The 25,082-nt window shown below is 36.9% G+C and overlaps 1 protein-coding gene across 5 annotated transcripts in view; it reads right to left on the bottom strand.

The window, feature by feature from the left end:
* The window catches only part of LOC149778496 (sodium/myo-inositol cotransporter 2-like), a 59,458-nt gene that overhangs the window by 3,925 nt on the left and 30,451 nt on the right, over positions 1-25,082 (bottom strand). For all 5 annotated transcript variants that reach the window (XM_089939370.1, XM_089939371.1, XM_089939372.1 and 2 more), the window contains exons 8-14: positions 15,631-15,711; positions 12,438-12,643; positions 9,614-9,749; positions 8,477-8,584; positions 7,480-7,630; positions 6,499-6,667; positions 211-426 (exon numbers count right to left, since the gene is read on the bottom strand). In XM_089939370.1, coding sequence (XP_089795496.1) covers positions 211-426; positions 6,499-6,667; positions 7,480-7,630; positions 8,477-8,584; positions 9,614-9,749; positions 12,438-12,643; positions 15,631-15,711 — 1,067 coding nt within the window. The remainder of the gene's footprint in view (positions 1-210; positions 427-6,498; positions 6,668-7,479; positions 7,631-8,476; positions 8,585-9,613; positions 9,750-12,437; positions 12,644-15,630; positions 15,712-25,082) is intronic.

Genomic DNA, 25,082 nt, shown 5'->3' with positions numbered 1-25,082 from the left:
AAGTCTCTGTCGCATGTGGTACAACATCAACAACAACAACAACAAATACTACTACTACTAGTAACCGAAGTTATTTTGATAGTGTTTTACACGTATCATTCGTGCTGGGTGAAGCAATTAGACCGACGATTTTAATCTTACAACTTCCCCTTCCAAGGCTATAACACTAATGTGCGCAAAAAATAGAAACGTGAAGTTCGCAGAGTGTACCTCGTTATCAGATCTGGGTGTAGTAAAGAGGCTAATGAGTGCGATCATCACTCCTGTCATAAGCATGGTGATCTGTGAGAAGTAGGTGAAATGAATTTTGTAGAGGAAGGCTGGACGTGTCTCCGCCTCTCCGCAAGGGGGCGCTGGATATATAAGCTCCACGATCAGACGAGATAAACCCAGTAAATGCCCACATATAAGTCCAGCAAATGCCCCCTATAAAACGTGAAAAAACTTAATAAAAATCAAATATAATCCTAATATGATAAGTAATTAGGATTAATATCACCACACACAAAACAGAGGAAAGAAACGCTTTATGGGTCATTTATATGAATAAATAATGCTTGAGAGGATACAACTGAGCATAACGCTAGGGCCACCTTTTACTCATGGTATAAATGTACAGCCCTTTGTACCAAATACAAATTTTGGAATGGGTATTTCTATCCATTGGACTTAAATAACAAAGTAGGTAGAGCTTATAAAAAATGCCTGTTTTGGCATACTTGAAACAGACTATTTAACAGACGCTTCAATATCACCATGGTTTTCTGTTTCATCCCATTTAACAAAAGCTTTGAATGCTTCATAGTTACGATTTAGTTAGCTGGGTTTTAAGATAAGAAGATAAGATAAGAATTCTTTATTTCAGACTACAAAGTCCATACCTCTAAATTAAAATATAAAATAAAATTATAAATTAAAACAAAAACATTGTAAACATGAAAGAACATATATCTCATACATACAAGTATACAGATACATTTAACACAAATAATTGTGCCATGCAGTGTTAAGAAAGAAATTAAACGGCACATTTAAATATTAATTTGTTCCCTCTACTAATAATGTGAGAATTTAAATGAATGTCATGGTTCCAACGAGATTTCAATATACAGTTCTTACTATTAGATATTCTTGTCATCATTGAGAAAACATACTTTCTCATTACTTCATCAAAGCTGAATACATTATGATTTACAAACATGCTGGAGGCACTATTCCACCTAGGAAGACCTATTTGAAAACGAAGACTATTATTATAACCAATAACTAGTTTTCTTTTCATAGATTCACTAAAGTTTGTCCACAGAGGACCACAATATATAGTGCAGCAAAAAGATTTGAATAATCTAATTTTGATATTCAATGAACACTTCTTAAATTTACGTAGAAGCATGTTTGTTCGAGTACACAAAGAGCGGTAATGTCTCATCATATCTTCATTATCCGACCGATTGGATTTCAAAATATGACCCAAATAGGTATAACTGTTGACATATGTAAGAGCATTGCCGTTAAGATGTACCGGGGGAGGAGATTGTAATTTGAAAGAAGTTGGCTGAAAGACCATGCATACTGATTTTTTTGTATTTTAGATTATATCATTCTCAAATGCAAATTGTTCACATATCTTTAGAAAATTTCCTTAAACCTGTGATAAATGGACTTATCAATGACATATCATCAGCAAAGCTGAAATTGTTAAGAAACAATGCATTTGGTGGCAGACGTAACCCCACGCAACACTGACTGAGCTTACAATTTAACTCGTCTATATATATATTAAATAACAAAGGGGAGAGAATACCCCCCTGCCTCACCCCATTGGTTACATGGAAAGCGCTGGATATTACACTTCCCCATCGTACACAATACAACTGTTTGCCATACCAGTTGACTAAAACATGAACTATGTAGACAGGTATTTTAGTATCAATCAGCTTTCTAAAGAGTGTCCAGTGATTGACCCTATCAAATGCCTTGCTAGCATCTAAACACATGCAAATACTGGGCTGCCATGATCCACATAATAGCTAACAGTTTCCTTAAAGGCATATATTCATAAATCTGTTGAATGCTGCTTTTTAAAACCAAACTGATTATCGGAGATTGTGACTTCACATCTTTGCAGTATGATGCATTCAAATATTTTTGAGATAATAGTCGTAAGAGCTATGGGTCTGTAGTTATTTTTGTCCACCAGGTTACCAATTTTGCTCTTTAGTAGCGGTATAATTGTAACTTTTGTGAAATCATCTGGTACAAAGTGATGCACAAACATACAATTAAATAAAATCATCAAAAGCACATGAAGTCTAGTATCTGAAAATTTAAAATGTTCCACATATAAAAAATCTGATCCTGGACATTTACCACCTTTTTGTCTTGTAATTGCACTTTGGATCTCAGACAATGTGATTTGCTCAGTAGGAGCAGAAGGGTTATTCAATACTGAAAGCACATGCTTCTTATTCGATTCATTTTTAACACTACTGAGTAAGTCTTCAAAATGATTTTTCCACATGTTGCATATATTATTCTGACCATGGTTCCCATCAATGCAGATTGGTAGTTTATTGGAAGTTGTCGTAGTATTTTGTTTAACTTGCTTCCAGAATTTACGTTGGTCGACATTTTCAAATTTTTGTGCTAACGAGTCTGCTCGATGTTTTACTTCCTCCATCTTACATAATCTAAGAGCATACTTAAATTGTGCTCTTGTTTGACGCATTTGGTTACTGAGATGGCCGTGACGAGGTTTACCGTTATCACGCCACATAAGGTAAGCATTTCGTGCAAATTCATGTAGTTCTTTGACACAGTTATTTCAGCCTGGTATAACACGGTGACCGCGTTTGGATTTACTAGTCAAGTTACTACCAGAGCTCGACAAAGCTTTTACTATGTCAGTGTATAATCCATTTATCTGTTTCGTATGCACCTGGTTAGTGCAGCCGTGGTCGTTACAGATCGCAACACAACGTGGGATCTCAATCTTGCTTAATAAGAATGCAGATGTCTGAGTATAATTCACTTTTTCATCAGAAGTAAGGTCTGACCAATTGATGTTGTATTTCAAGTTTAAGAGTTCACTGGGGTATGGATCAAGTCTGGGAAGTAGATCAGTCTTTAGTCATTAAAGCAGGACGATGGTCGGACCCTACTAGGGTGTGAAGTATTCTCATATCAGTTATAGCGGAATGAGCAGACTGTGTAGAGACACAATGATCCAACCAAGATGCTGTATTGTGTGCATCACTGATGTAAGTAAAATTTGTTGTGTGGTCTACGATTAGTTTTAAGTCGGATATGATATAACCATATTCGTCAGAAAATAGACGAAGTTCATCTCCAAAGGGAGTGGATTTGAGCGTATTAGCATTCCAATCTCCTACTACATAAGCATTTTGAGTATTAGCATTTTCTACAATAGAATTAATTTTGCCCAAATAATTTTCAAATTCCCCAAAATTTTCCACAAGATCACAAGATAAATAGATATTGACAAAAAGCAAAGAGGAATCCCCAGTATGGATATTAATACCTATTAATCTGGGATCATCGAGGTGTTGTACTTCTATAATGCTTTTTCATACTCAGCCAATATTACGTACATAACTTCGATATATGAACTTTATATTCGACATAATAAATCCATTTAACCAATCTGACTTTAACCTACTTTGAAAGATAGGTCTATCACAGTGGAAAGAAATATATAAAAGAAAATATTCTCCTAGAATTTCAAACTTGTAGGAAATGAAGTAAAGTTTATCCGTTTGAACACCTGTTGAAATATAAACATATCTAGTCTGTATAGTCCGTGTCTGGGTAGACACCGTGTTATATGTCTATGTAAGTCTGGGTAGACACCGTGTTATATGTCTATGTAAGTCTGGGTAGACACCGTGTTATATGTCTGTGTAAGTCTGGGTAGACACCGTGTTATATGTCTGTGTAAGTCTGGGTAGACACCGTGTTATATGTCTATGTAAGTCTGGGTAGACACCGTGTTATATGTCTATGTAAGTCTGGGTAGACACCGTGTTATATGTCTATGTAAGTCTGGGTAGACACCGTGTTATATGTCTGTGTAAGTCTGGGTAGACACCGTGTTATATGTCTGTGTAACCGTCCCTCTGATTGAAGGTATGTAAGACTTGTTACCATTACTCAACATCAATATCGCTTTAACCTGGAACAATAAATCAACACGAGAAAGTCTCGCAGCAGATAATAACCTGGCAACGGTAGTTAAATGTGAAATTTATTTTCAAGGGAAAGTACAGTTATTTGCGAAATTCAAGACGACAAAATTAGATTCTCCTATCATGGCAATACAAATAAAATATTGATAGCAATCAGCTTTTCTTAGTAATTAGCCATTAGTTTTGTTTGTTTTTAAAATAATTATGCGTATCATTATGCAGAACGAGCTTTTAAGGGAGTTAAATCTTTCTGGAATAGCTTTTCTTGTAAAAAGAATGTAGAAAAAAGGATATGCGAAATTCGTTTATACTGATATTTTTATCTGGACTGGAACTGATCGACAATTTTTCAACCAGATAATGAGAAATTAATTTTTCTTTTGATGATTTTGACTATCTCTGAAAATCACGGATCGAATAATATGATGCAACAAGATGTCACAGATAACAATTTCCCGTTGAGAGTGAATGTTCATGTAGAAAATGATATCTTATAGAACAGGATATGATCCACGTGTTGATTAAATTATGTTTTGATTGGCATGGATAATGGAAAGATTCGGTCGCTTTCGATATAGAAATTTAGTATTACATACGCGCTCGATTAGTTCGATAAATCACCCCACCCACCCCCAATCTGTGTTGATACTGATGGACAATGTGTCACCTGTTCATTAAAATGTGCAATTTTGCTGCATGCAATTTTTTTCCAGAACAAACTTGCGTACACTTTAGATACATACCGATAATTGGTAGCAGCCATATCTAGCGCGAAATTCAAAGTGGCCACAGGACAGAGGGCTGTGCTATCCTACTTGGATTTACATGTCATCAAACATAGAATTTGCTCCGGAAATATAATGTACATATTACCAAAAGAACCCTTCAGACGCCGGTAGCTCCACAACCGAGAGACGTACCGGTAAGTGTATGTACACCAATGTGTGCGGCCAAAATTGGCTGCGGAGTTTTGCAGGTTTCAATGAATAGGTGATATCAACTTATAAACAGCCAATCAATATCGTTTTGGGTGAGTGGTTGATTTATCGGCCTAGTTCTAGATCAACACAAGTATCTCATACAAATAATTACACAGACCTTCCTTATTTTACTAAAGGAATCATCATTACATTTACCATGCAAGCGATAGATCGATTGATTTTGCCGCCAATAGATGATATGGACAAACTGTCAAACTACCATATGCTTTATTCAATAACTAATCCTGGCCTATCTACCACTTATCAAAAATATCATTTCGGACAGAGAACAATAAATATGGACTTTCTTCTTTCTAAAATGAACCCAAAACAGATGCAAAAATATCGCTGCGTCTATGTTCATGTGGTTATGTTTTGTTGTTTTTGCCAAATTGATGCTGGTTCTGGAACACTAAATCTAAGAAAGGCGGGTACATTCGAACATTGCAAATTTCATCATAGAAAGGTATTAGTGGGATTGATTTCTTAACTGTTTCTGGACGTTTAATACGGACGCGACATATTCATCGCCTGTTAGCATGCACCATACTTTATGCACTAGTTCGGCCTTTAATATTACGATTTTCTGTATATGAAACTCGACTACAACATTCCTTATATAAATGCAGATAAGTTTCATCTAGTGATTGTTTATTCAAGGTAAATTATTTTTCCGTTTTTCATTCGAGAGTTTTAGATAAGTATAAGCAAAGTTGGATAATCTTTGTGAAGTCACCAAACAAGGTAGAGTAGTATTCCTTGTATAAAGAATATTTAGAATTGAAATTAAAGAGGTTTGGATGTGATCAATTAAGCTCAGATTTAGAACAGTAACTCACACCAAGAATATGGAAGAGGTTCGTGTTGAATGAGTATTAAAGAGCGAACGGTTATGTAATAGGTGCACTATAAGACTTGTCGAAAATAAGTGTACGTTTTTGCTTCTTTGTCCGTTGCGTAGGGGACTGAGAAGACATCTGTAGCTACAAATTGGTTTTGCAATCCATTGGTAAATAAAGTTTCTCTCCTGTTCTATTATGCCGGATCCTTCATGTCATTTCATTTTATCGATTAGCATTTTCTTCATTCGTGTGTTGTTTGAAACCAAAGTCTATTTTTTGGATGGTATTTGTGGAAATAAGTTACAATATTCAACAGATCTGAATACTTTTAAACAAAGTAGAGAATTGGGGCAACAAGACCAGTTCAATATGTTCCTAACAGGCTCTATTCATACCCAAGTCGCATTATACTTGCACAGAAAATTCAGACTAGTACGATGGATTGATGTTTTGCTCAATTCAGATACATACCGTTTCAGTAGTTCGTTTCCAGAACATGGACAATAGAAAGCATATCCCTATTGGTGACCCGAGGTACCCCTCCATGGCCACCATATAGGAAAATAGTCGTCCGCTTTGGGAAGCTTTAACCAAGGGCACCCAGAGGATACCAATGAAGCACATGATGATCACAAATATTCTGATGGAAAAGAAATCTCGATTAATAATAATAATGATAATAATAATAATAAGAAGAAGAAGAAGAAGAAGAAGAAGAAGAGGAAGAAGAAGAAGACAAATGAAGCACATGATGATCACAAATATTCTGATGGAAACGAAATCTCGATTAATAATAATAATAATAAGAAGAAGAAGAAGAAGAAGAAGTTGAAGAAGACAAATGAAGAACATGAATATCACAAATATTCTGAACGAAACGAAATCTCAATTAATGAATCAATAATAATAATAATAATAATAAGAAGAAGAAGAAGAAGAAGAAGAAGAAGAAGAAGAAGAAGAAAAAGAAGAAGAAGAAGATGAAGAAAACGAAGAAGAGGAAATGCCCATAGAAAGCATTATACCGTTTACCAGAGACGAATGCACACTTGAGAATACGAACAGAAATGCAGCAATTTATGCACATGCAAAACATTCTTTTAACTGAGGCCTCTGAGTTGGATAAAAGTGACTAATATATAATAGCTCAATCGCAATAATGTTAGATATGCTACTCAGTGAAGGTAGTTGATCTAATTATACGCTTTCTGCGCCATATGGAGGAGGATGCGAGTTTTCTTGCATCGTCAGTAATGTGCTGACGAGAATAGGTACGCATACATTATAAAATAGTCGAAACTGTTAGATGAACTGAATAACAGTTACATATAAAAACAAATTAATGATACCCATCTTAAATTTATTAATGGATCCAAGTCTTGCTCAAGTTCTGATTTAATCACTTTCGCGATAACATTATGGTAAACATGTTAAATATTCACATTTGCGCACCTGCCAATAATAAGTAGCTCCCTCTGACGGGCATGTGGCCGAAATCTTCGCCAGAGATCCATCGTAAAGACAGTACTGGCACTGTTAAATATGGAGGTCAGAGAACTCATGATAGCAGACAGCATTACTGCCAGTAAAAGTCCTTTGGCTCCTGAAAATAGGACAGAGAAACATTCAAAAGAATCGTTATTGATGCAAAGCCAGAATTTCATGGACAGTGCGTCTGGTTTCATATAATTTGCTCAACCACTTGTAATATTTCTTAAATTTATTTTAATAACTTGTCTGATTAAAAATGAATGACTCAAGGAATGATAGTACCAAGCAAAGTTTTAAATGGCCGATTTCAAAGTCGTGTTTGCTAAAATAATTTTAGACAGGAAGTCCAATGAATGGTTAGAAAGAAAACAATAAGTCCATATATATATATATATATATATATATATATATATATATATATATATATATATATATATTCAGTCATATGAGATGAATAAAGGGTCATAACAAGATACAGTTTACTAGAGAATTATAAATAGTTAAACTCTTGGACTAACTGGGTACACAAGTGACTGAATCTATGTTACATGAGATAGTTATGTTTAATATAATGGAATGCCATTCAACAAAAGAGACTTAACGATAGCTAGAGAAGGCTGCAAGTTATAACAAAAACTACTACTAACTAAATAAAATACCTAAATAAACCAAAAAGACAGCCGAGAGGGATCTGTTAAGTTCAAACTGCTTACGGAGACGGAAAGTACCACAAAAGCAGTTACATTTTCTTTTCTTCGGGAAACGAAGCTCGTAGTCCTTTCTTAATTATGTAGCAGATTATTTTATGCATAATAAACAGTTCACGTGGGTATAACATTCTTCACCGACAAACAATCGATTAGGGTACTTGTAATAACTAATTGCACATATCATACGATAAACAATCGATTAGGGTACTTGTAATAACTAACTGCACTCTTCAGACGGCAATGCGCACCTACTGGAAGAAGTTCCAGGACCAGTTTGGGATAAGCGATGTTGGAGCAGCCGACTGGATTATCACATACCACTTTGCATACCTCAGGATCAGCGCATGCTATGGCATCTAGGAGAAAGGTAAAATTCTACTTAGGACATATTTGATTACATTACATTGTAAAACGTACTGGTGAATCAATGCAGTATTCTGGTCCTAAATCGATATTGTTCCAATAACATTTTTTCTTTCGCCTGTTTTCCTTTATTGCTACAAAAATATGTAAAACCATAATTCTTTTTATATTGCACAACGAGTTAAAAACAAAAACAAACAAAGAACAAGACCCCTCCCCCATATAAAACATCCATTGAAGCTACAATTAAGTTATAGTGCCGCGAAAGGATTTTGCATAAACAATGTGGAATATGACAATCATATGGATGTGTGCAGGAATTATTAGCTTTATTAGCGAAAGTCAATGCTGTTGCAAGACTTACTGAATTTAAATTAAAAAATCTGGCGCGATATTTGAAGGGGAGAAAGCAACAGTAGAAATAATGGTGGTGGTGGTCACGGCTGAATATGTAATCATGTACCAGTCTGAGAAAAATTGGAGGAGCAATAGTAGCTGAAAATGTGGTAGAGGAAGTAGGATCATTGGTGTAGAGAAAGAGTAGTTCAAGAAACTGTAGTAGCACTACTACTACTGCTGTTGCTACTACTACTACTATTACTACCAATACTACTACTACTACTAAAGCTCTTTTCATCATCATAATTCTCGTGACAGTTGAAAGTACATTGTTCAGATTTCTTTACAAGAAGCAGTGTAATAGCCATAACTTACCATGCAAGATGATGATCCTAGAAAAGTATACTGATGTGCATGTCAACTAAAATCATTACGATAAAAACAAAAATCCGCCTCTGGCAATAACGATAGATCAGCTTATATTACCGCAATACTCAAAACGATGAAATCAATCAATGTGAGCATGCAAGTCAAGACAGAATCTCCCCCGTGGTTCTTGCTGTCTGTTCCCCTTTGCAAAACGAAGTTGAATACGATGAACTCGGGGAAGAGATTGTTTGATCACGCGAAACGTAAGATGGCGTGAGAAATGCAAAGTATGGAACTGTAAACCGGTGTATTACCTGGAAAGAGTATCCTGCTTATCATACCGGGAAAAATGAGAAGAAATAGCGGAAGGATTTTTAGACATCCTGCCAGTATAGATCCTCCTTTTGCATGGGTCAGGCTTCTGGCTGCCAGCGACCTCTGAACGATCACCTGAATAATCATACATTTTCAGCGCTAGGGGCGTTAGTGACGTGGGAATATCAAATATTCTGCTGTACAAAGTCTCACTTTTCTCTGCAATGATTCTTGAATAGCCACCTGATATTATAATTTCAAACTTTTGATCAAATATATTTGTAAGAAATGTAGAATATTTGCCATTTTAAGTAGTGTCTCGCTAAACAAATCGCTTAGGCTCGCGATAAATGTTCATTTTGACGAAGAAGTGTTATAACGAAGTATGTTCTCTTATACAAGGATATGCATACGAGAGGATCTTGCATATATGGGGAATTGTTAAAACAAGGTTTACATGTTTCCTAGAAATGATACTGCACGTAAAGGTTATGGCTAGTAATATTGAAAACCCCAATGAAATCGTAAAAATACATGTATGTAAAAGTATTCATGTCATTAAATGTGTGTTCATGGCATCCTTTATACAGCTGGAATAGATAAAAGAGAAAATAGTTCATCATTACTCCCTCCTATACTTATCTAACTTAAACTGGAGAATATCCTAAACACAATATCACTCAAATGAGAAAAAGAAATCGACGTCTTCAAGACATAACATGTAAGATTTACTAAGAAGTCAAACTAGCCGTCTCAAACGATGTAGCTTAAAGAGGTCATATATTAAGAGAGTTAGAATTGCATTCGACCTATATGGAAAGATTGGCCAACATTTTATTTGTGTGTAATCTTTTCAGGCGTATAGGATTGGTAACTGTAAAGGTTAAACGACTCTTTACATTTAATAAAGATAACACTAAGAAAACAATAGACTGTAACGAGGGAGTGACCTGCGTCGGGTTAAGTTTTGGGTATCATAGAAAACATTTGTCTCTTTCTTTCCGATCTTACATAAGCAGTTCTGTGTAATCTACATAGATATACTTGACCAACACATCTGCGTATTTTACGATCTGTGGCGAGAGGGAGGTCTACTTTATATTTCGTTTTCATTTGATGCAGTTTGTCAACTTGGTGATGCCTTTTGAAAGGAATTGCTTCAAACTATATTCCATGAAACACAACTGGGCCTGAATTAAAACTGCTCTGTCTCTTAATGTGTATTTTTGAGATAGAATAATGAAAGACTGAAACGAAGTTGTGCGATATTTGGGGAAGTACTGCCCGTTTTGGTCCATTTTTAAATGCCTGGTAGGATAATAAATACATGTAACTTTCTTCAGTTCTAATGCACGAGTTGGTCTTTACATTAAAATGTTCAACATGTTGGGCATATCATCGCAAGTACCGATGCAATTTAAACATCAGATGACAAATTAGGGAAATAAATATTTGCCTTAAGAGTTGTTTGCAAAAGAATTAACACATTATTTTCCGCTGGATTAGCAACAGCAAAATTAGATGTACTGTAGTAAATGACAGAATCGTTTGGTGACCCTGGTTTGCAAACCTCTATCTAAATTCAAAGATAACCTATCTCACGTATGAATTTATTTCATCAGTTTCAATTGTGATAACCTATCCCATGCATTTATTTCCTTTAGCAGTTTCACAATTTTATATGTTTATGAAGATGTAATTAACCAAAACAGATAAGTATTTAACGAAGATGTTGTGGAACGGATCATGTGCTATATTATTTAACTTGTATTACCATTACACGTGCTGATCAGCACATGTAAGAGCAAATATGAAACTCAATAAGCAAACAAATAAACAAAACAAAACAAAATACACCCTAATAATGCAATTTCGGTTTGTTTAAAAGAAATTAGTGTCGGAAGGAAGAATGTGAACGACAGACATGGAAGATAAAATTGAGGAAAAGCAGGATAAATCTGATAATACCAAGCAATAAATCTTGTTTGGCACAATTAATAATGTGATTTCTTTTATTTGTATAGGTATGACATTTAGTGATTTTATGGAAAATGACATTTTCGTTGATATTTTACATCACCCGATAAGGAGTGGTCCCATTTACTTCATGGAAGGGTGAATATTTTTTACGTCTTTAAATTCTTAGTTGGTAGGTACCACATAATTCAAGAAAACTGGTATATCCTTTCCTCAAGCGAATCTACGGTAAGTGATCAAAACCCACAAAATTGCAAACCCTTCTTGAAACTGTTGGTTGACTCCATAAGACAACGCAAACATTAACATTTAGGGAAACAAATGACATGCAAGAAAATTGAAATGACAAACAGTAGCAAAAAAAAAAAAAAAAAAAAAAAAAAAAAACAAAGGACCCAAGATTGAAAGATCGAACAAACAAAATAAAAAGACCATGGAACTACACAGAACTATTATAAGCGCGAACACGATAATGAGAGACATTCCTCATTATGAGGCAAATTGTGCATGACAGGGATGGATTTAAATGAAATACGTAATATACGAAAAGATACGGAAATATTTGAGTCTAATGGATAAAAAAGAGAAACCTCCATGGAAATTAGTTTGCTGTTATCAATTTGATTGTAAATGAGTGCAATACTGATGAAGATGGCAACATTTTGCCAACGAAACTCTGAAATAAAAAACAATATTTTTGTTCAGAATATAGCTATAAAATTATCAAGTACAGTTGCTTAAAGTATAGGAAGTAAATATAGTATGACATAAAACATGTAACAGCCAAACAAATTTGGATGGGGAATAATATGCAAATAGTCTGATTTGGTATAGATTATCTTTTACCTGATCACAGCACCAGTACCAAAGGCATCCGAGTGACGACTGAATGACCAATCCTGGCCATGGTTGATCTCCCGTAATTGCGTCTTGAAATATATGGAATGCATCTTTATGTGGCAAACCGCATGTTGTTTTGTTTCCAGCAACCGAAGGAATGGAAGCAAAGTAGAGACGCTCCAAATTATTATAGCCACCAATTCGAATAAAACCTAACAAAAATTGATTATAAAAGGTAAACCTAAGTATATTTCGTTGTATTTTACTGCAATACATTTTAATTGTGACTTAAAAATGGACACAGTGAAAAAGAGACTTTGATTAGATTTCCATCATGGTAGTAAAGGTTTACGAATGATATTTTTATGTAGAATAAAATGTACGTCCGAGTTTCTATTGACCAACACATTTACAATACAGTAAACTAACACAAAGTTTTGTCCGGGCCACTTTAAATTTGTCAGAGAATCTTTAGGTGCTAGCAGTTTTACAACCTCGAGTTTATTACATTATTACATTACAACCTCGAGTATATTACATTATTACAGTACAACCTCGAGTATATTACACTGGTCAACAGTGAAATCATTACTGACTTGAAAAGGCCCTAATCTGTAGTATTTTGGTGTGCCGAACACGAATATAACCGTGAAAAATTTGTATTGGCTCTCGTTTTGAAGATATTCATATACCTCATTTTCTATGTTTCACTGTGTAAATTTATCCAGTAGGACTGCAGCAACATCCGGAATAATGATGTAACATTGCATAATACCATCATGCTCACATCATCCACAGTTGATTGCATCATTTTCTGATGCAGTGCAATACTAATGCCATGCGGCTGCTGAAGTAAGTTGACATCAGCAATGTACTATACATGTGTAGGCCTATTATACTAATGCCAGGCGGCTGCTGAAGCTGACGTAAGCAGTGTACTATATAAAGCCCAATCAGATAGGTTCAGCATTTAAAATATTTTAGACGTTGTGCGAGACAGTTCAAGCTACTGTTACATAAAACTTATTATTTTATCCATTTACGTACAATAAAGAACAGTAATGCCTCGAAAGTGTGTTAATACCGCGGACAATTTTTGCTATATTTGTGGGGAAGTGACATTTGCCAACCAGAAGAAAAGTATCAATTCTCAAGTGAAGAAGGCATATCATCTTTACTTCGGATGCAAGGTTGGTGACCAAGACAAGCCTTGGGCTCCGCATATATGCTGTGCTACATGTACAACACAGCTTTCACAGTGGTTGAATTGCAAAAGGTCATCAATGCCGTTTGCAGTCCCAATGGTGTGGAGAGAGCCAAGCAACCACCTAAATAACTGTTACTTCTGCTTGGTTCCTCCTCTTTCCGGCGGAATAACGAAGCGAAAGAAGTCGAGAATAGTCTACCCAAACATTCCGTCTACATTGAGACCAGTTCCACATGGTGAGGGACTTCCTATTCCAGAACCTCCAGCAGAATATTCTCTTGATTCATCTGACGAAGACAAAGGTGAGTCGACCTGTTCTTCTCCTGGTCCATCAGCATGCAGTGATCCAGATTTTCACTGTGGTGCATCATCAACCCCACACAGAATAACACAGGAAGAACTAAATGACCTGATTCGTGATTTGGACTTATCAAAGAACAAGGCAGAATTGCTAGGATCAAGACTCCAACAATGGAATCTTCTAGAAGAAGATGTCACAATTACTGCATATCGAAAGCGCCACCAGCAATTGGAGCCTTTCTTCAGAAAGGAAAGTAATCTGATATTCTGTTCCGATATTGAGGGCCTAATGAATGCTTTAAAAATCACTCATGACCCACAAGAATGGAGACTATTTGTGGACTCTTCGAAACTGAGTCTCAAGGCTGTGCTTTTGCACAATGGAAACATTCTTCCATCTATTCCAGTAGCGTATGCTGTCCACATGAAAGAGACATACGATAACTTAAGGCAGCTACTGAATTCCATTGAGTATAACAAGTACAGCTGGCACCTCTGTGGTGATTTGAAGGTAGTTGCCCTTTTAATGGGACTGCAGCAAGGATATACAAAATACATGTGTTTCTTATGCGAGTGGGATAGCCGAGCAAGGGAAATGCACTACATGAGGAAGGAATGGACTCACAGGCAGAATGTAGCCATTGGAGAGAAGAATATCCAACACCCAGCTCTGGTTGAGGCTCAGAAAATCTTGCTACCACCCCTTCACATCAAACTAGGTTTGATGAAGAACTTCGTGAAAGCCATTGACCGGACTTTGCCAGCATTCCGATACCTGCATGAAAAATTCCCTCGACTCAGCGAAGCAAAGATTAAAGAGGGAGTTTTTGTGGGTCCTCAGATTCGAGAGCTTTTCAAAGATGACCGGTTCAACAACTTGCTGGAAGGTGACGCGAAACAAGCATGGAATGCTTTTCGCCTAGTTTCTACAAACTTCCTCGGAAATGTTAGGGCAGAAAACTATAAGGAACTAGTAGAAGACATGTTGATGAAGTATAAGAAACTTGGCTGCAATATGTCTCTAAAGATTCACTTCCTTCATTCCCATTTGGATTTCTTTCCTAGCAACTGTGGTATTGTTAGTGATGAACACGGCGAACGTTTTCATCAAGATATCGCAACAATGGAACAAAGATACCAGGGAAAATGGTCCACTACAATGCTGGCTGACTACTGCTGGACACTCCTCAGAGATGCTCCCGAACAGCTGTACAAGAGACAGGCGAAGAAATCTAAGATGTAGTCAATGACTTGATTTTTTATAGGTAGGCTATTACAGTTGACCTTTCACTATTGGAATGCATTTCGTTATGTAAACATTAATTTCTTGCAGATTACAAAAAAACTAGAGCCAATTTTGCAATTTGACTGTCATATTCGTGTTCAGCACATAAAAATTGATAAGAATTGACTAATTTTATTTCAGTAACATGACTTTTGTAAAAATTTGTTGTCCAGTGTTACATATTACATTACAACCTATTACATTATCTTACGTATCTACATATTTAATCTTTACCTCATTTTTAATTATATTTCTGTATTATCTAAACTTAGTGTCACATTTCATTCTGCCTCTCTATGATGTATGTCTATAACTTCATTATCATTACCGTTTAATACCTAGCGTTAATCTTTTGTATGCACATAAAATAAATTCGGGGACAAAAGGCTCTTCAAGAGTGAACATACCAACGATCATGATAGAAAAAGAGCCCAGAACCATCACTACAGTCTGGAAAGTATCGGTGTACATCACGGCTGTCAGTCCACCTGAACAGATAATTTGCGATAAGCACATCTATTCTACGAGGAAAAAGAAACTGTACATGTACAGTGTGATAGAGAATTGTTTCAAACACCCACCCATCCGCGCATATATATATATATATATATATATATATATATATATATATATATATATATATATATATATATATATATATATACAGAGTGGAATACATTTAATGTTCGTGAACGTGTTGCTGTAAATAACATATAACATATAAATAACATTTCACCAATTTGCAGGATGTCATTTGCGAAGATAATGACTGCTTGACCATACGTCGCTTGATTTACATGACAAAATACAATCCCGTTGATTTTGTCATATGTGATATAAGCATAACCTGTTTTGCCCATTCACTTTATTGGAGATTGCCACTTTTTTCTTGGTTGAGACGTTTATTTTAAAGATTGAAATCGTAACATTTTTATGCACACGTTTTTGATTAACATTGATCGCTTCCTGAAGAGACGATAAAAGGCATCCAAGGAAGAAACAATAATGATAAAAATCACTCCTTTTATGAAAAAGTCTCAAAATAGGCAAATTCAGCGAAACGGAGTGCATCAAAGTTTATCCAGATTACGGTAAATTCGTCGACAGAGATTCGCTAATTAAAATGTGGGCAAATATTTAATTGGTCAATAAATAGATTACTGCACGATTGATTTAGGGACATTTCTTTTCATCGGAAAGGATGATAACAATGATAATTTAAAACAAGTATTAACCGTTGTTTCAATGAACATGTATATCTATGAACAATTAAACTTTGCACACTGGCCTCCTCTTCGCATCGGTTAATATGTGTTGAACGGAGTAATTAAAGTTTATTACGTGATTCTAGTGATATGTTTTATCATTGGATGACCCATGTGACATTTTCCTTTATTATTGTTGCTATCAATCAACGTAATGTTTTGCTATGATTTCACTGACTTGTACGAATATTTACGTATATTTAATGTCTTCATGAAGGTAAAATGACTATTTCGAACCAAGTTAAACAGTAACAATAAAAAGACAGATTTGTGAACCATTAATCTCTATATATTTTACTGTAAATTGATTCACTCAAGTTTATTATTTGATTCCTTTGAGAGATGATGCTTTACTAGATGATACGACGTCACGTTATTTGATATAAATATTTGTCATTAAGTGACTGTTAAAAATATTGGGATCGCGGTCATGTGGCACCCAGTGCCCATGCTTTAGCGGTCATTCTAAGCAATACAAATGTGTGCCCAGTGTTTTTCAATGATCAGTCAAATAACTTTTAATATGTACCTTAAAGTAAGCATGCTAATCGTTCGTACATGTTATACAATTACATTATAAAAATATATAACTTGAGCCTTTTATTGAAAAAAAGGCATGTCGTTGCTAGGAAATGAACCTGGGCACCTGGGCCACGCGTTGCAATACACACTACTAAACTACTCCGGTCACATTCGCGTCTAGGAGGTAAGGCTCAGTAAGCAGTGAAAGAAACTGCGTTTATTAAAGTGGATGGAATGTCATGTCGTCAAGGATTCAGAATGAACGCATTCAGCTAATTGGGGCGATACTTTAATCAAAACTGTAGATACAGTTATGAGCAGAAGCAACAGGCAAGGTCCCTGGAAGATAACGGTTATGAGCGGCTTGACACTTATTTGATATTCCAGTCACCCTGAGGCTATGTTAGAACGGCGGCGTGCTTATAGATTGATGAATACGACTTTTCCAGCTTTGCGAATAGCTTAAGGACGCACGATGTGGTTTATGGGACATTTATGCGGCTAATGACCTGCAAAACTTAGACTGGCGGGATATAGGCTTTGGAGCGTGACGTAACTTGATTTGCGGATAGCGTGATTGATAACTCTACTTGAAGGTCAGTCATTTTCAGACTCTACATTCATCAGTAAACACAGTGGATTATATCCCAAAGGTCTTGGATAATACCTGAAAATCAGGTTGGATATTCAAGTTGGAATCGTTGTATTTCGTGTAATTCCTAGCTCTAGATAAAACAATGGCTACTCAGAGCGGACATAATGTTTTAAGTTCGTGAGATAGACGTTGTTGATTGATACATTGTAACAAATTAGGGTGACAGTCTCTTTCGTACTAACAACCATAATTTTCCGTCACTAAAAGTACATTTAAGCTCTTTGTTACAGCTAAATCATAACTAAATCATTTTGCCTGGAATTTATTCATATCGTCTTTATTTATTCTAGATAATTACATATTTTCACATAATTTAGATGATAAATACATATTTATGTGAGGAATATAAAAGCAGCAATTCCACACATCAACATTCTCCGACAGTAGATTATTCTACGGCACCGTTGTCAGGCACATTTAGTTACTGTCAGTGTTGGCGACTGGTGAGGTCAAAAGGACTCCACCATACTCTCTTCCTCAAATGGTCAAATAAATAAATCTGTCTCTTCCTGAGTCAGCAATCAATACTTTGGAGACAAGTCGGACGAAACCATTTAGATATAGAACACAATTAATTTTACTATATGTTCTCTACATTTGTTTCTCAGTACTGACCTTTCCACGGTATGACAATCAATGCAAATCATATGTTAATCTAAAATACCTTCAAAGATGACTTCACGGTGAAGTTCTCTTCAAAGGTTGACCTGCTCATTTTTGAGATGCTGGTCTGTTAACAGAGGAACATGTAAACAGAACACAGATTTCACTTCCGGATCATGACCGAGACCTTATTACTCACTGTGCACTGTTGCCGAAATACACACAGACAATAACACCCTGCGCTCATATTCTCAAAAATAAACAATTACCTTTAAATCCCTACCAAAAAAGCATAAACAAAACTCTTCTATCACCTCCAAAATGAGAGAGAGGGAAAAATCTTATAAAAATAGACTAGAACTACATTCGCGGGTACTGTACTGGAAGTATTAATTGTGCCCCGATTCCATTTACGGTTTGGTTAGCGTTCGTCATTACCATCCCCAGTTTGATTTCGCCGTAATTGTTCGCAGGTGTTCGCCAAACACGGAAGCGGTGAATACTTTAACCTAACAGTGGCCAATAAAGCTAGATCTTGCATATTAACAATAACGTTAACGTTTTTATATAATATAATATTGCACTGATTCAACATTATAAACCTTTACGTAATTGATGGAAGAAGGTTTCTGACACCTCGTCGCTTTAGTCAATTTTATTATATGATTCATGTGAGAGATATGTTTTAACTGGACGATACAACGTCATGTGATTTACATTATTTTATCTCAATGATATGGACATAGAATTTTGTTCAAGTCAGTATAATGTTTTATGAACCACTAAATAATAAATTGGCCAATGCGAATCTTAGCAGGAGTAAATAATTGTGTAATATTCACCTGACCAAGGTTTATCAGTGTATCATATAAGATGGACAAAAGATGTGTCGCAGTATTGAGATACCGATTTTCATGTCATCAGAAGACTTGTGTAAAACCGATGAATTTTGCTGAGACAATTGAAAACTCTCAGATAAAACACAATGTATCAATATTGGATCTATTTTATATATGTTTTGCGTATCTTGTCAAGATCTGTAATTGTATATATTATGTCAACTGAATATTTACTTGTTATAAACTAGAAAAGGATCTGTGACGTATATCTTGCCCCAGGATTCTGACACGCTGTATTGTACACAACATAATGTTAAGTCGTTTGCATGGTGCATACTAGTCTTAATCTCGTTCAACGAGAATCTCGCGTCAGTCTCAGAGATCAAAGCCGTGCGAGAATCTGGTAAAGGTCGGAAAAATAGTTCAATGCCGAAATTGTAACTAAACAACTCTGAGTTCATGTTTTATAGAAACTGTACACTGGGACTATATATACATGTAATCTCTAGTAATATATAAGTACAAGATGTTTTAAACAAATTTCTCGATCGCTCTGGTGGTCTAGTGGTTAAAGCATCCGCCACTGTTGCTGGAGGTTGCGGGTTCGAACGCCGGGCCGAGTCATACCAAAGACCTATAAAATTGTACTAACAGCTGCCTCGCTAGGCACTCGGCATTAAGGGGTTAGTGTTAGGACTGGCTGGCCTGGTGAGTAGTGAAAGGGGGCGCTTTACGGACAATGGGAATTAGCATTAAAAACACCCTTGGGTCACTTTACGGACAAGGGAAATTTAACATGGCGAAAAATCGTGGGTCACTTTACGGACAAGGGAATTTAACATGGCAATAAATCGTGGGTCACTTTACGGACAAGGGGAATTGAACATGGCAATAAATCGTGGGTCACTTTACGGACAAGGGGAATTGAACATGGGATTTTTTTTTTAATTTAAAAAAATTAAAAAAGGGGTAGGCAATTCAAAGACTATCTCTTTTCGAGAAATATGGCTGGCCCTGAAAAGGGCCTTTGGGTTTTCTTCTTCTAATTTCTTCTTTTCCTCCACCAAGTTCTTATTTTATCTCCTACACTCTTCTTCTCTTTCTTTTTTTTCTTCTCCTCTTCTTTCTTCTTCTCTTCCTCCTCTTCTTTCTTCCTCTTTTCATTTTCTTCTTCTTTTTCAATTTTTTCATTCCATTCTCTCATCCTTATCCTTTCCTCTTCATCCTCCTTTTCCTCCTTTATTTCTTTCAACAGATCACTAATGATTACCTTCATTTTTCGTAAATTGTTTATCTCCATCTTCACTCTATGGGGACTATATGAGTAGTGATCCTCGTTTAGGTTAACCAACATTTGCTCAAACATTCCTAAATTGTCCATGACGTTTTGCAATTTTTCCATTTTGTTAAGGTGGTTTGACGCCATCTTCTTTGTATTCTTTGCAGAATGGTTTGAACAACGAATACTGTGGGTTCTTATACGAAAAGCGCGAACGTGAAGGAAAACATCCCCCTAAAACATAAAATGGATCTTACCTAGATGATGACCCAACATCGCGCGTACGTGAAGGAAAACATCCCCTACTTTTTCATTTCATATAATATAACCCTAACTATACTCTCCACATTTGCTAAGAAACAATAAAGAAACCCATAATCTACTATTCGCACAAACATACCTTTAATCTTACAAACACAAACACACCAACACATACCCTCACACATTAAAAAGAGTTAGTGTTTATATTCACACTACTCTACCTACATACATTGGCAAATGGATCGTTATTTCTTTTCTAGAGTATTGGGTAGCCCTGAAAAGGGCTGTTTTGTTTGGAACTTCATGGACACCTGGTTAATGGTGGCACCTTCCAGGCCTGGCGCCACATACACATCTTATCCCCCAGTTACTTTTTACCTTTTGGGGGGAGAGAGCAGAGGCAGGATATGTCGCTTCAGAATCCCAATTTTCGCTCTCTGGGATTTTGAAATTTCTTCTCTCTTTTTCCTCCTCCTCCTCCTCCTCTTCTTTGTTTCTTCTTTCCTCTTTATATCTTCTTTCTTCTTCTTCTTTATATCTTCTCTCCTCCTCTCTTATCCTTCCCTCCTCGACAATGGCTTCCGCGGCCAGTTCATTTAATATGCGCCTGGCATATTCCAGATGCACATGAAGCTCCAACAGTTTCTCAAGTCTCGTGTTCATTTTTTTGGTGTTGATCAATCAACAAGGGTAGCTGGACTGCCGAACGAGTTTCAATTTATACTGAAAGCGCGGACGTGAAGGAAAACATCCCCCTAATAACATAAAATTCATCTTACCTAGATCACGACCAAAAAAAACAACAACGCGCCGACCTAAAAGAAACACTCGCTCACTTTTTTATGCTACCCATCACTATTATAAAATTTTTTTTATGAATCACTTCAATAGACTATTTACATATGCAAAGCAATCCAATCTAACCCCAAATCTACACCTCAAACAGCCCAGAAAAAACAAACATCATTTTAATCTACTATCCACACCAACCTACTTTATCACTTACAAACACAAACACACAAACACATACCCTCACAATATCTTAATAAAGAGTTAGTGTTTATTTTCACACTACTCTACCTACACACATTGGCAAATTAATAGTTATTTCTTTTCTAGAGTATTGGGTAGCCCTGAAAAGGGCTGTTTTTTTGTTTGCTATGGCATTCTTTTTTAGTTTCTAAGAATGCGATGTCCTCTGAGGATAGACTTTCTGACCATAGGTCTGCTTCTTCGGAAAGAGAAGAAGAATTCTTTGGTGTCGATACGACAATCGACAAAGCCTCTGTCAGCTTCAGGTTGCTGCTGTTGCTGCTGTTGCTGTTGTTGCTGCTGTTGCTGCTGTCTCTGAAGTCTGTACTTCTCTGTCCATTCTTCTTTCTCCCTGTTCATTTCTTCTCTGAAGAGCTCTTCTATCAGGTCTTCAGTGATTTTTAACATTCTCACATTCTCTATTTCTTCTGGTTTCGGTATCAGACTGTGTCTGACCCTATGCAGATTCACGTAGGCTTCGTTGAGCTTAGCTAGTTTGGAGCACATCTTCTTAGGAGGATGAGTCGACAATGGATGGCTAGACTGGGAACAACCCGGTTCTTAAAGTGAAAGCGCGGACGTGAAGGAAAACATCCCCCACACGGTTTTCGAGCCGCAACGTTCATGAGAGGGATAGTAAGAAATGAAAGAGCATCAATCCAACATTCTTCTAGCTAAACAAACCACAAAGGCATTTTTTCTAAACACAACAATTTTTATTCAAAAATCACTTAACACTAAACAACAACATTTTTAACAATAATCCAACACTATAACATCAAACAATTTTTTTCAAATCACAAACATTTTTTTCTTCAAATACAATCTACTTTAAACAAGGCTGACAACGTTGTGAATGAAATTGTGATTTCCACTGTTGGAAATCATTAGGCCATTGATGGACACTACGTTTCCTAGCTTGAGACAAAAGATAAGCATAATGGTCACAAAACCATCGATCTACTTTCACATCGTTTCTAGCAGAAGAACGAGGATCGAAATGAGTCACTAAATGTTCTAAGGAATAGCCCAGGCTGCGATGATGCAGAAAATACACGCAATATTGTCCACACACCAAGGAATCTGTGCCTTGTAATTTCACGTTATTGAATCGGGTGGTTTGAGCATTTCTTCTCATAAAGTCGATGATATCGTCTTCCAAAGGGGGCAATCCGTACGAATCGAAATATTCCACACAGCCTTCTTGAGGAAAGTAGACGGCTACCCAGTGGGTTCCTGGGAGATGACTGTCGTCCGTGTTGATCACGTAAGCTTGATGGTCTTTAGGTTTGCGATGAGGGAGTTCATCTTTAGCACAGACGACGGGATTCCAAGAAGACGTATACGAACTGTGGTTCAAAAGGTAATAAAGTTCCCAGGTATCCATTGATTTGTGTTTTTTCTTCACAGGTAATAATACGTTGTCAATTCGATCCTGACTTTTTGCTTGAAAATGTCTGACGAATAAACGGTTATTCGTTCTGTTTCCTCACTCTGATTCAGGAGAGCTTCGATACGATGGATCTCTTGAGTGGTTAATGGTGGACAAGAATGTTCACGCAAGTCTTTATACCACTGGTGCAACACGTCTTTGTTCGAGATGAGACTCCAAGCTTCGTCCAGATACTCGTCCAATTTTTCTTCTTGACTTAACATCAAGCATTTATCGTGTTGAATTTGACTGGGATGATCGTTTTGACATCCATAGCAATTTTTCTTAATCAATTCCGTCATTTTGTCGACCAAGTGTTTGGCAAAACAGGAGACTAAATGGGCTTCTTGTTCTGGCCATCTCGACTTCATCATGACAATTTCTTCGTCTTGGGATTCTCCTTCCACGGTCTCCTCACATTCCATCTTTAAAGTTTCTTCACTAGGTAAAGAGGGATAACAGTCTTCCATGGCTTCTAATAATCTAGAATGACTTCTCTCAAACTGTTGATTTCTATGGTATTATCGAATTCTGCATACAGGATGACGTTCACTGTTGCTGGCAGAGGATTTGCAAACTGAAGTTCCACACGAATCTGGCCGGATTTTATAGGGTGGAAATGTCCCTCGTCGCTGCCTTGGTCTGGAGTGAAATCGAAAGCCCACAAAGCATAGCCTCTTGCATATTCGTCATAATCAATGCCGTGACTGGTGTTGGTTCCTAACTGACCGGTGGCTTCGTACAGGGACAAGTACGATCTCAAGTAATTCTTCGCATCACCAAAGTCAGGTTCGAAAGGTCGGGTACACAAGGTCTTGCCATCACGACTGACTTCGATTTTCTTCACATCGAAGTGTTGAAAATAGAAAGGATTTTCAATGAAGGCTCCGTTGAAGGCTGCATTCGAGACCATACCAAGGATTAAACGTTTGGGTAACTGTCCTTGAAACAGATGATCTTCGGTTATGGATTGCAGTCCAGCAGAAATGGTGAACGTTTTCACTTCCACACGTCGTATGGGATACTTGGCGGTCGTTCTGCTCAACGTCTGACTGATGTCATTTCCCACTTTAGGTAACACTTCCACGCGTCGTACGTAGAGTCTGGCCACTTCGATTTGGGTTTTAGGATGGCCATTCTTAGTAGCATCACCATTAGCCAACAAATGGAAAGCGGCACTGCTACGATTCAGTCTCAGGCGAACATTGACACCGTTCAGCAAATATTTCTCTTGCAACCACATGTCCAAATGCAAACGATCCATCAGTTCTAAACTCTTTTTGCCTGTGATTCTGCTTCGTCTTGCCACAAAGCCGTCATTGTCTTCTGCGTCAGCTATCTTAAACTTGTTCGCTTCGTCATCTGCCCACAGCACACAGGCATTGAGATGACTTGTCTTGGCATCTGGTCCGTACGTCAAGAGATTTTCCAGGTAGGCACGGTAAGGGTAAGTATCCATGCTGCTGCTAACCAGTTTGTTATTCAAGTACAAGTCCACTGAGCTGAACAAGGAATGCATGAAATTGTTGACGGGAGCTATAACCTCAGCGGGATCTACTCCACCATTATCCTGATCTAGAACGTGGACTTTCAAGTACAAGTAACTGCTATTCAGATCGATGTAATCTTCGGGCTGTCCTTTGATTTCAAACTCGATGGGAGCTGAGGCTGTCAATGAGGAGACGGGATGAAATTCCACCCATTGGGATTCTTGCATCGTCATCATGGTGGGGGGCATGGCAAACAGATCCAGTTCCGCCTTGGAACAGGCGCAAGACTCTCGGTGCATCATTTTTTGTTGTTGCTGTGTCTCAATAATCGAAAACGTCTAAGTCTCGAACGGTTCTTCTTTTCTTGGCCTTTCTCGCTTGAAGTCTGGTGAAAGGGTGTTTTCTTTGTCGTCGTCTCTTTCTGCCTTGTCCTTGCTGAATGCCTGATTCGGTAGCCTGCAGGGCATTTATAGGTGTGTCT

Source organism: Sinohyriopsis cumingii, chromosome 17, assembly GCF_028554795.1.
Source record: "Sinohyriopsis cumingii isolate HCF-2022 chromosome 17, ASM2855479v2, whole genome shotgun sequence".
In the NCBI taxonomy this organism is placed as follows: Eukaryota; Metazoa; Mollusca; class Bivalvia; order Unionida; family Unionidae; genus Sinohyriopsis; species Sinohyriopsis cumingii.
The sequence above is the reverse complement of the archived record's forward strand: the minus strand, read 5'-3'. Positions and strand labels throughout refer to the sequence as shown.